The 13,021-nt window shown below is 46.4% G+C and overlaps 1 protein-coding gene across 1 annotated transcript in view; it reads left to right on the top strand.

The window, feature by feature from the left end:
• The first annotated feature begins 402 nt into the window (after positions 1 to 402).
• Positions 403 to 13,021, top strand: part of ZFYVE1 (zinc finger FYVE-type containing 1) — a 237,825-nt gene continuing 225,206 nt past the window's right edge. The window contains exons 1-2 of the mRNA XM_069638620.1: positions 403 to 556; positions 12,350 to 12,955. Coding sequence (XP_069494721.1) covers positions 12,464 to 12,955 — 492 coding nt within the window. The 5' untranslated portion in view covers positions 403 to 556; positions 12,350 to 12,463. The remainder of the gene's footprint in view (positions 557 to 12,349; positions 12,956 to 13,021) is intronic.

The raw sequence follows: 13,021 nt of genomic DNA, 5'->3' as shown, positions 1-13,021 counted from the left end.
TAAAAAGAAAATATATTTAATAGAATAAATACATTTTAAATTATAAAAGTTATAATAAATATAAAGAGCTTATTTTGTTCCAATTTTTTAAAGAATCGTTTTAGACATGCCAATTGCAAAAACATTTATGATAATTTAAAAAAAAATGCTTGTTAATGTTTCTTGTATTGAATATGGAAAAACACATTTTAAAGATGGGCGCCGTCTTTACGTAAGGCTTTTGGGCGTTCCGTACGTAGTTGTCATTCTTTTATTTACATGTCCGTATCGATCTTTTTCCGGGATTCGTTATGCATTATGGGAGATAAAGTCTTTAACGTCTCCATTGCTCCCTTGACTTCCTGGAGGAGAGGCAGCGAATGTGACCTCGAAAAAACTACAATCCCCAGAAGTAACCTCCTCCACGGCATCATAACACTTTCCTAGGTGCAGGGATAGATTAACAGAGCCCTGAAGTTCAGTGCGATCAGCTGATCCGAAGTGAGAGCGGCTGAGGGGGACGGCTGGAGCCAGTTATGGACCGAAAGGGGTCGCTCCTCCAGCTAACATAGTGCGGGTAAGGCGCGCACCCTACCCCGGGAAAGGGATTGGACAGTGACCGAGGATGGCCCCAAGAAGGCAGGGTGTGTCCCCGCAGGCAGTCCCTAGGGTGAACAATAGGCAGCCACTGTGTCCTGTGAATGCACCTTACACTGTCCCTGCTCATCTCCCGGTATCATGTAAACACCTTACACTATTACCAGGCAGCTTCGGGCCGCCTCCATCGTCTTACGGTGTCGGTGGGCTGCCCATGATCCTCCTCTCAACACGACCACTCGGGGCAGCTTAATAAGGTGGCAATAGGCAGTCGCAGCCCCCACCATGTACACTAAGCACAGTCAATAAGCAGCCGAGCTCCCGTGTGCCCCTTGTATTGTGGCAGGCGACCTCGGGGCATCTCGGAAAATGCCTCACCCCCCGGCACTACTAGTACCCCTGGCCTACCCCTGGACTCTCCAGCCTTCGAAGCTTGTTTATGCGCCTTACAGTAGCAATCTGAAGTCCCAGGCCTGGACTATTAATAGGCACCGCACCCTCTGTAAATAAGCAGACTGCCCCTACCTATACACAGTTAATGCTGTGTCACAATACATAGCCCGTGAGGATGCTGTACACACACACACATTCGATGTCAATAAGTAGTGCACGGCCTTCTGTGTACCCTCCGTGTCCTTTGTCCTCTCGTTCAGATCTTCTACTCGTCGGTCACACCTCTGCACCCAACAGAGTGACTAGGCAGTCCCCGGGCTTCGTGTATGCAGTTTACACTGTCAACAAATAGCACATGGCCTCCTCGGTGTTTACACTGTCAGGAGGCATATCCGCGTGCCCTTGTGTCAGTGCTGGAAATTGGAGATCAGTTCATCATTATTTTACAAAACATAAAGTTAACACAATGTACTTGGGAAGGAAGGAGCTAGCCGGTCCGATAGCACAGCGATTGGAGCGCTCGCTTTGACATGTGTGCAAGGCCTGCTAACGCAGGTTCGAATCCCGGCAGGGCCGCCTCGGTGTTTACACTGTTAGGAGGCGGTTCCGCGTGCCCTTGTGTCAGTGCTGGAAATTGGAGATCAGTTCCTCATTGTTTTACAAAAAATAAAGTTAACATAATGTACTTGGGATGGAAGGAGCTAGCCGGTCCGATTGCACAGCGAGTAGAGCGCTCGCTTTGACATTTGTGCAGGGCCTGCTAACGCAGGTTCGAGTCCCGGCAGGGCCAAACTTAGCCTTTCATCCTTCAGCAGTTGATAAGTGAGCACCACACACCGTGGGCAATAATAAGCAGGGCCGAAGGTTCGTAGCAAATGCTAATTTATTATTATTACCCCATTTCAATGGCGTGTTTTAACTGAGCATTGGGAGAGGGTGTATGGTTGTATTTATTTGGGTTTTACCATCCCTGGTAAGCCCTCTAGGTCTCGGGTGCGATAGCTTTGTCGATCAGATGAGCTGGGTGGATGCCAGAGATGGCAAGTTCTCAATACTCCCTACCTTGAGACGTTATGAAGGCAAGATTATTCCGAAATTGCTGTATGGAATAGAATGGCAATTTTTATGGCCGCTAGACTTTTTACCTCTACTGGAGGGCTTAATGTGGCGCAGAGTTTTGTGGTTGCAGAATTCAGTTCCATTGGCAGCAATGCAATATGAGTTGGGCATTCATTCTCTTTCGGCTAGAGCCAATTGGAGAATTGTATCATTTTAATGAAATATTATCTGCCCCTCGGAGAGTTCTCTATATTCTGATTTGTACAAACATTTTAGCTCAAACAAAAACGGTGGTAGTTTAAACGAATTTGCAGAATATTGCACACCTCAATTGAGTCAGATGGGGATGTCGGCGGGGGACCTCATTAGTAATCCTATGAGGGTCAAGCAGAGTCTATATTAGGAATTGGACTCTGATTGTTGAAAGTTTCCATGGCTATGACTCCATGTGTCATCTCTGCAATGATCACAAAAGAAAGGGGGATACTAGCGCCGTTTCTGACCATCTACCCGAGTAGTTCAGTTAGAACGTTTTTCCTGATATTCAGATGGAATCTACATTTGACAAAACACATTTTGGGGATGTACTGGTTTATCTTTTGTGAGGCAAATAAGTGTAGATTAGACATTTAGTAATCTCATGCTCTCCATTTAAAACGCCAGTGCTAGTTTGCACATCTCTATCGGTTTGATGGTGAGGATTTGCAGGTTGAACTACCTTATTAGTTATAGCGATAGTTGGTTTTTATGAAAAGTTTACAACTGCTTGAGAATTATATTAATTAGAGATTGTATTTTCATAAAATGGACTTGAGAAGATGTATTTATTTATTTTTGCATTTGTAACAGCGCACTGAACCCTCAGTTATCTAGGCACCAAGGAAAAGGGAAGGGGTGTAAAGGTAAACAGGGAAAGTAGGAGGCGTACATTCAATATGTTCAGCAGTAATACAGTGTCTTGGCTCTGACGAGCTTACGTGAAAAGTCACGTTTTCAAGTTTCTCCTAAAGGAACAATAGGAGGGTTCCATTCTCAAGAACAAGGGGAGATTGTTCCACAGCTTGGCGTCAATGACAGGGATGCTTGAGCCTCCTGCAGATTGGTGATTGAAGCTGGGCGCTTTGATCCAGTGGTCATGTGAGGAATTTACGCCTACTCCTCTTTCAAATGCCTCGTCTGCAGGCTCTCTCTCTCTCCCCTAGCCATTCCCTCACTGTGGCTACCATCTATCGGCCACCTGGTCAGGTCTCCTCCTTCCTCTCTGAGTGGGCGGACCTCTCCTCTTCCCTTCTGGCCTCGACCACTCAACTCCTCCTGCATGGAGATTTTAACATCCACATAGATGCTTCCTCTGGACTCTTTTGCAACCTCTGCGACTCTCTCTCACTCTCTATCCTTCCCTCTGGCCCGACTCACTCTGCAGGGTACACTCTGGATGTTCTGATCTCTACAGACCTTCCCCTTTCTGTCCCTCTCATCACTCCTCTCTCCTGGAGTGATAACTCTCTCCACCACACAGGCCAAGCCAACTCCAGCACTGCTAGCTACCTTCTCGACTATCCGACCCTTGAAGCGTGTGTCAGTTGAGGCTTTCGCTGCCACTTTCTCACCCCCACTATCTCCATCGGCTGACTCACACCCTGCCACAGCCCTTTCTGTGCTCCACTCTGCTATATCTGATACTCTTGATGTTCCTGCCCCTGTCATGAGGATCCGCTTGAAGCCCAAAGTTAAGTGCAACTACTGGTACGACTCAGACCTCGTCACCCTTAAACACAAGTGCAGGGTGGCTGAGAGGAAATGGCATGCCTCCTGTACATCCTCTGACAAACTGGCTTGCTGCCTGCTCCAAAGGCAATATCGGCTCTCTGTCCACACCAAGAAGAGAGCCCTCATCCAAGCCCGCGTCTCTGCGGCAACCAACAACTCGGCCAAACTCTTTAAAATCTGCGGCAACCAACAACTCGGCCAAACTCTTTAAAATCTCTACCTCTCCTGTCCCCTCCTGGGTCCTCTGCACGGCCCTGGCTTTTCATTTCATTTCTAAAACTCTGGACATCCTTTCCTCTCTCTCCTCCTCCTCCCTCTACTCCCCTCTCTTCTTCTGGCCCTTCTGTGGCCACCTCCCCTCCCCCTTCTCTGCCTTTCCCCTGTTCTCCCCAAATGAGGTTTCTAGACAAGTATGATCTATGAAAGTCTCATCAAAACAGGTTCTCCCCTGTTCCCCCAAAACTATCAAGGACCACATTGACACCCTGGCTCCTGCTTTGGCTGACTTCTGCAACCACTCCTTCACCACTGGAATCTTCTCTTCTCCCCTGAAGCACCCTCCTGTGCACCCTGTTCTTAAGAAACCCTTAGCCGACCCCTCCTGCTCTGCTAGCTACCGCCCAATCTCCATCACTCTTTTCCTGGGCAAACTCCTGGAAAAGCTGGCCATCTCCCAGCTTAATGTGCACACTGAATTGGTTGGTTGTCTCTATGACTATCAGTCTTGCTTCAGAGCTGCCAGAAGCACAGAAACTGCTCTCCTGAACATTCGTGAATACCTGTTCTCCAACCTTGATTCCAATAAACCCTGTGTCCTCATCTTACTTGACCTCTCTTCTGCCTTTGACGCAGTCAACCATGCCATCCTGCTCAACCGTCTCTGTGATAATCTGGGTATCACCGATCACCGATCAGGCCCTGGCTCGGCTGACCTCTTTCCTCTCTGATGGACCCTCCCAGGTCCAACTTGGGTCCTTCTCTTCCTCTAGCTCTACCTGTGGTGTTCCCCAGGTGTCTAACCTCTCTCCCTTCAACCAATAATTGGCACTTCTTGCCCACCGCATTGCCGTTCTCTGCCCCAACTTTCAGTGCTATGCGGACGACACTCGGCTCTTTTTCAGGCTCCCTTACGCCACCTCTTCTCCTTCTCTCATCTCTGACTGTCTGTCCGCTATCCAGGAGTGGTATGCTGTCAACGATCTCTGCCTTAATGCCAGTAAGACCGAGATTCTCCTCATCGGTACACCTGCTCCCTCCTTTCCTGTTGCTCTCTGGCCAGCCTCTCTTGGCCCTCTTCCATCTTCCACCTGTGAGGCTAAAAACCTCAGTCATCTTCGACTCCACTCTCTCCTTCTCACCTCACATCTCTGACGTCTCTAAGAAGTCACACTACCAGCTGCACATCCTCAGAGGTTTTCTTCCTTTTCTCTCCTTCCCCCAGAAGCTCACTGTCTCCAGAGCCCTGGTTCTCTTTAGGCTGTAATACTGCAGCAGCCTCTTTCTTAATCTGCCTGTTTCTACTCTCTACCCTCTGCAACTCATCCAAAACAGTACTGCGAGACCTGTCCTTGGCTTCAAGCCCAGGGATCCTATCTCTCCAGGACTGAAATCGCTGCACTGGCTTCCAGTGACTGCGAGGAAGTTCAAAACCCTCTGCATTGTCCAAAAGGCCTTCTGGGGCCTGGGGCCTCAATACCTCCAACTCTCTCTTCCTAAATATCTTCCATTTCGAGCTCTTTGCTCATCCGCCTCCAACTCTCTCAGGGTCAGTCGCTTCCCCAAGCAGCGGGTTGGTGGTAGATCTTTCCTCGGCTGGGGCCTCCCTCTGCAACAGCCTCCTTGACTCTCTGAAAAGTGAGGAGAACCATCGCCGGTTCCAGAAGCACCTCAAGACCTTCCTCTTTGCTTCTGCTTTCTCTCCTCCTCTCCCCTGCTGAACTCCCGATTGAAACTGAACTGGTCACCTGGCTACCCTCTGATCTCTGGATCAGGTCCCTGGCTACCCTCTGATCTTGGGCCCAGGTCCCCTCACCCACCAGCTGCACACCTGCAATGCCTCCCGGGCAACCTCTGCACCTGGGGCTGTGTTTGTATCCCTACAGTCACCCCGGCTCTTGACACTTGATGTCTGCACTTGCCACAAACTGGCTGCACCTTTTATGTTTTTGTTTTTATTTATTGTTAGTGTTGATCCTATGTATTGCACTGCGCCCTCCCTGTTCCCCCTGCACTTTCCTTTCCCCCTCCCCTGCACTTGCGCGATCTCAATGTCACCTGGCCTAGTAAGGTTGTTGTCTTTGTCTTCCCTCTGTTCTCCCTCCCTTGCCTCGCTGTGCCTTGAAACACTTGTGTAGAGGCGCGTTATAAATGCCATATGATATATCTTAAAGGTAGGCAGGTGCGGGTTGGAGAGTGTTAAGATGGATTTCTAAACTCTGACCTGGGCCCAGAAGTTTAGGAGGCCACCATAGTTTAGTGCAACAGGGGAACCTTCTGGACAAACCAGACCAATCTACGGTAGCTTGGCAGGCGGTCAAGACTAAGTCTCAAGGGGGGTGAGAGTGATCGGAAGCCTACAATGAGCAGACACAGTAAAACTCCACCGAATACTCTTAGACAGATGTATATCAAAAATACATTTACTATAGGCCTTTATAACTAAACATAAATAAACCACAGGAATAATAAAACAGTTACCACACACGCGTTTCACTATGTAACATATGTACAAAATGCGTTTAGTCTGTTGCAGATGAAGAGGGAGGAAATGACCACAACCTGCAACAGAAGAGGTCATTTCAACACAGAAATCGCGTTAGGCAGTTCTTCGAAGTCATTCCCTATCTTATGCAGTCTAGCCCTAAGAAGTGAGGAGCCATATGCTCAAAAGGACAGTGGTGCGTTAACAATGCATGGCAGTGTGTAAAGTGAAAAGCGGGTTCTCTTCAGGGAGCTGTAGCTGTTCAGGAAGGGGGTTTGGGTGATGAAGAATAAAGCCCTACTCCTTGAGGAGGGTCTACCCTTGCAGATAAAGCGAGTTTCAGAGTTTGGGAATAGCTGAGGAGAGCAGGCTAGCCCAGCTAAAGTGAGCATCTTTAACGGGATTCTCATGCCTAAAACAAATGGATGAGCCAGGGGGCTACCAGTAAGTGATGGAAGTACTAACCGACCCTCAACACAGTCTGGGCCAAACTTTGCCAGTCTAGTCCCATTCGCTAGTAGTCTAAAAATAGTAGTAAAAATACTTTCAAAGTAAACTGTTGCCACCAGTTCGTCCTAGGCACACTTGTTCAAACACCAAAGAATCATACCTATGCGCGGTATTGTAAGGTACTTGGCACATAGAGAAAAAGTTACCAAATAATAGCAACATAGTCAAAGACTAAGGGAAACATAGTTTCCCAGTACTGAGAGCCAGAATGACATGTCAGTTTCCCCATAACAAATGAGCAAATGCTCAGGGGAGCACAGCTGAAGGCTGTTCTCCACTGGTGTCATGTTAGGTAAGCCAAACAAAAGCAAAAAGTTTGGGGGTCCATAAATGGATGGAAAATTGCACCTTAGGGAAATCTTTCCTAACACTCACTTGGGACCGATGGAGAGGATCTTGAAGTTGATTTGCTCTCGGATCGGTGGGCGTCTTCTTTGGCTTATGAGTAGTGGGCATGTTTGGTAAGGCAGAGGGCAGCATGGAGGGCATTGTTTTGGATGATTTGTAACCTTTTCAGGTTGCGTTTTGAAGTGCCAGCAAACAGGGCGTTGCAGTAGTCCAACTTGGCGCCGGTGATGGCTTTGGCAATTGTGAGGCGATTGGGTATGGCGAGGAAAGTCTTAGTGGCGTTGATCAGTTTGGCTGTGTATGCAGCAGCAGAGGAGATGGCGTTAACGTGATGTTAGAGGTCCGGTGAAGCGTCCAGATAGGCACCCAGAATTTTGGTGGGGGCTGAGATGGGTATTAGGTTGCCGTCGATGTTGAAGGAATTGTAGGCGGGATCCAAGTTGCTGAGAGTGGTGGGGAAGCCAACAATCTCGGTTTTATCGTCGTTTAAGCATAGCATGTGTGTTGGCGTCCAGTTTTGGACGATGTTGTAGACTGAGTTGATGGTAGCGGTGTATTGGTGGTAAGAGCCTATGAGGGGGAGGAGAATTTGTGTGTCTATCGCATGGTTCCTGTAGGAGATGCAGAGGACATCCAGGTGATTGAAAAGGGGTTTTGTATAAATGTTATACAGAGTTGGGTAAAGGCAAGAACCTTGGGGATGTCGCAAGTAGTAACTGGCGTGGGTGAGGCGGCATGATCGTCTGTGAAAACCCGAGAGGATCTGTCTGCTAGGAAGGATTTTATCCAGTCAGTGGCTGCAGGAGAGAAGTTTGCTGTGGTGGAGAGGTGATAGCAGAGAAACTGATGGTCAACGAGATCAAACGCAGTTGAGGGATCCAGCATGAGAAACAAGGCAGTTTTACCTGCTTTTGATGTCGACTGGTTCATTTTTCACATCGAGCAGGGCAGTTTCTGTTCCATGCCTTCTGCGGAAACCTGATTGATGGGTGCCTAAGATGTGGTTGGCTTCAAGGTATTGTTGTACCTGAATGTGGGTTGCACGGTTGAGGATCTTTAGGATGAAGGGCACTGTTGTGATGGGACAATAGTTGATAGGGATGGAGGGGTTGAGGGAGGTTTTGTTTTTGTAACCAGAGGATCCATGCTTCTTTCAGGGAGGCTGGAGCAGTTTTTGTGGAGAAGGAGGCGTTGATAATGGCTGTCATGAATGGTGTGAGTGACTTTGCACAGTCTTTATTGATGGAGGCCAGGCAAATGTCTCCTTTGCATCGGGATGGCTTGAGGCTTTTGATTATGTTGGCTACTTCCTGTTCCGAGACAGGGTGAAAGTCAAATCGTGTGGAGGATGGGGAGTGTGGTGCTGCAGAGTGAGAGGAGAGTGGTGGTTTGGCTCGGATGGCTTGTTGCTTGGCGAGTGAGCAGAATTTTCCTGCAAGGGCTTCTTGCACCTTGGTGCTCCAGTCGTCGTCTACTGTGTGAACGGTGGGAATGGTGACTGGAGACTCGAGTTTGCATAAGATAGTGAAGAGTTCGCGATAATTATATTGGCACTTTCTATTTTCTTGCTGTAGCTGTTGGCTTTGGCGTAGTGTATGGCATTTTTGTATACTTTGGCGAGGGAATTGAATTGGACTTTGTTAGCTGAGGAGGGGTTTTTCTTCCAAGTAGATTCCACAGCACGTTTCAGAGTGCACAAGCAAGGAGCTCAGGGGTGAACCACGAGTTTTTCTTAAGATGACAGTATTTTTCTTTTTTTATTCTCATTTTTGTTTTGTATGATTAGACCTGCGCTCTGCTCAGTGGTTTTTAAAAATATTGAAATCTTCCTCTGTTTCTTTTCAATTAAATTGTTAGCTATTGGAATGATGATGTGATTGATAATGTTGTAATGTTTTTCTGTTTTATGATTATTGGTTTTATTGTTTTGTACTTGTTAAAGATTATTTGATTAACCATAAAACAATAAAAAATAAATGTTTAAATGGACTATGGGATCCAGGCCTGGCTGAAGATGTGTGGATGTTCATTTCAACATGATGATTGGGGCCCCCGCTGCTTAGGGCGAAAACCCGATTTAGACACCCATGGGGTGCATACATTACAATGGCAGACACCCATGGGGTGCATACATTACAATGGCGACTAAGATCAGATTAATAGCTGCTGATTATCACGAGCTATAAACACTTCTTTGTCAGCAAGTGGCTGATGTGGAGGAACTAGTGTTATAAGGCAATGAGGTGATAACACTTCTGTATATACCGTGGAAAGTGAGGGCCGGAAAGGGCTCCAGGAAACGCAGCTTGTATTGCGAGCGCTGCCAAGCGTACATTTTAAGCCTCAGAACAAAAATAGAGAAATTGGTATATTGCTGGGTTACAAGACTGCTGACTGGCGACATGGGTGCAGTTGCTGGGGCCCCCTTGAGGCTCAAGTAACCTTTAATTTGAAAGGATTAAAAGGCCCTGACGCTGTCCCTGTTGGATCTAACCAGCGACAGGAGAGGTTAGGGGATGGATGGATTTGTTCTTGTTCCACCTACCCAACCCACATAGTTCTGTCAAGTCAGTGGTACCAATATATGTCATCACTATCACTTTCATAATGCTTTTGACACAATACATGTCATTTCCACTTTAAATGAATTGCCTAATGAACATGCCTAGGAACAAATAAATTGTCCTTGCCTAGGACCCAACTCCACTTGCCAGCTCTCCTTTCCTCATACCCCTCCATAGACTCGTGTTTACACATGTATTTAAGCATATACTCACTACAGAGCACATGTCCTTAAAAAATAAAAAAAATAAAAAAAGTGGGGGCTCCTTAACATATGCAGTAACAAATGACGTCACAGGAATTAAACAGATGTTAAGTGGCATTTTCATATTTCATCCTATTGGCCTTTCCCAATTGAAGAAAATACGCTTTTGCCTCTTAGAAGATTAATCTTGAACACATGGAGGATAATGATTTGTTTATTTATATAGCACTTCTGTCTAAGCACTGCACATAGAACATATTTGCATCATCTCAACACGAGGTTGGTACTCATTTATCGACCTCGGAGCAATGAAAGGCTGAGTTGGCCCTCCTGGGATTCGAACCTGTGACTGCAGATCACACATTGATCACAGCAGGAAGCGCTCAACCAGCTGAGCTATCTTACCGGCAAGATCCCCAAAGCGAGGAGCTTTTCCTATAAAGTTGCCTGCAACGAATAAAAGGTGTTCACTTTAAAAAAAAAAAAGTTAAGTATTTTTATTGGCATTTAGGTGTTCACCTCTTAAATCTAAAAAGCTGTATTTCCTTACGGGCAAAATCCTTCTGCGCAATTTCACAGGCACCATCACCAGAAGTTCACTTGGTCTTCCGGGTGAGTCTCGCCCTTGGTTGTAATGATCTTTGTTTGAATCCTGGCTTTGGTGCTGTGGATTTTTCTGGATCCGTGATCAAAAGACATTTTTTTTTTTTTTTTTTTTTTTTTTTGCTGTATCCCAGATCTGAGACACCCAGTCCAATTCCAGGCCAGCTTGTTGTCCCTTTTTACACAGTACCTACACTATCGATAGCCGGTCATAGTCCTCCTATGTACATCTTACACAGCCCCTGAAACTCGCCTACACGCAACACATTACTCTTTAATCAGGCCCTTCATACACTTAACAATGTGAGGTAAGAAAAACAATGGTTTATTAGGTCTGATGATAAATGGAGAACTAAATTGGAAAGATCACTTTGGGGATATGCCAGTGTGGTTGGATTTCAGTGCTGCCCATGGCGGCCATAGCCTATGTCCCTTGATCTGCGCTTGTTGGATAAAAATTGCACTGTTTATATCACATAGGAGTGACATCTGGGTTTTCGGGAATAATAAACACGCTGTGAAAATGTAAGGTTAATGGTGGAAATCTGTTGGGTTTACCATAGGAGACTCTTTTGGAGTTTACCCGGATTGGTTTTGGATGAATGTCCATTGCGACATTGACTAAATGATGCACCCCCTATTTATATGTTAAAATAATGATATCTATTTCACAAACTCTTAATGTCAATTTAAGGAAAGCATTAATGGACAGCACCTTGGGCAGAGGTTGTAAAGATATACTAAGAACATTGGAAATTACATTTTCGGATAAAGAGGATCCTTACTTTATAAGAACAAAGATTAAAACCAAGATAGTTGAATTAGATTGCCAGATGAACTGTGAAAAATTGCACTTGAAAGCCAATACAAGAGAGCCTATGGAATACGTATTGAACCTATTCCTGCACTGAACATTTTTCCTGTTCAAAAAAAGCACCGAGATGATCTAAGATTGGGATTTAATCCTTGGAAGTTAATAGTGTATGTGGAGGAATACCTTGAATGTGTAGGTTATGTGGGAAGGACAGATGTTGTGAAACTAGTGAGCACTTATAGGTCTGTTTTCGCTAATTTACATTTTGACTGCAAGGGTTGTAATGACGCGGAGTAGAATTAAGGAAGGAGAAGCATATACAGTTACTTTTGTCCGTTTGAGGATGAGGGCCTTATTAAAGGGAAACTACAACTGTCGTTATATTTGCTTTTGTAGAGGATTGTAGATGTCTATATTGTATAATGATGTCTGTATAAAAGATTGTTTATGTAACCACATCATTCCTGTCAGTGGGCATCCTCTGGACCTTCATGCTATGTTTGACACACTGTGTGGGTACTCGCAGCATTTTTAGCCACAGAAGCGACATTGTGAGCAGATCCCCGGCTCCTCCTGTAGCTTTGAACATTGCATGGCTCCTGGCCCGTCTTTGCATGTCTTACACTGTAAATGGGCCAGCCAGTGAGCCTCCTCCATGAACGTACACCTGCATCCATAGAGTCTAAAGTTGTGCTAGATATTCTAACACCTTGCAGAGTAACTGTCTTTTATACTTGAAGTTTTGTTCCACAGAAGCCCTTGCCATCTGTTTATGTGCCACTTTCATACTGTTATTTTTCCTTAACAGGGAACCAAAAGTTGACACTCGGTTGCCTGCCTGTTGGACAATCGCTAGCACTGTGAACATTTGGACATCTTGAGAAGAACTGGTTAAAAGAAAATAGACTCCTTAAGGACCAATATGAGTGCCCAGACACCTTCAGCAACAGATAAGGGGCCAAACACTGCTCTGATGTGCCAGGAAAGCTATGCGTGTGGGGGCAGCGACGAGGCTGTGTTTGAGTGCGACGAGTGCGGCAGCCTGCAGTGTCAGCAGTGTGAGCAGGAGCTCCACAGACAGGAGAGGCTGCGAAACCACGAACGGGTGCGCATCAAGCCCGGCCACGTGCCCTACTGCGACTCTTGCAAGAGTAGCAGTGGCAGTGCCTCGCCCAGCGGCGCCAGGCAGCGGGCAGCTATACGGTGCCAGGTGTGCAAGACTAACCTGTGCATAGAGTGTCAGAAGCGGGCCCATTCTGGCGGCAACCGGCGGAAGCACCCCATCACTGTGTACCACGTGAACAAGACCCGCGAGCAGCAGGAGGGCGACGGCATGGACGAGGAGACCAAGAGAAAAAAGATGCTTGAGAATGTTGTGAGCTTTCTCTTGGTGGATGAAACTGAAACTATTCAGGTGAGTGAGATGACCTCATTGATGTTTTGAAACTAACTGAGGAAATCATTTGCAGTGTCCTTTATA

Source organism: Ambystoma mexicanum, chromosome 14 (genome assembly GCF_040938575.1).
Source record: "Ambystoma mexicanum isolate Mex_15411 chromosome 14, UKY_AmexF1_1, whole genome shotgun sequence".
Lineage (NCBI taxonomy): Eukaryota > Metazoa > Chordata > Amphibia > Caudata > Ambystomatidae > Ambystoma > Ambystoma mexicanum.
The sequence above is the reverse complement of the archived record's forward strand: the minus strand, read 5'-3'. Positions and strand labels throughout refer to the sequence as shown.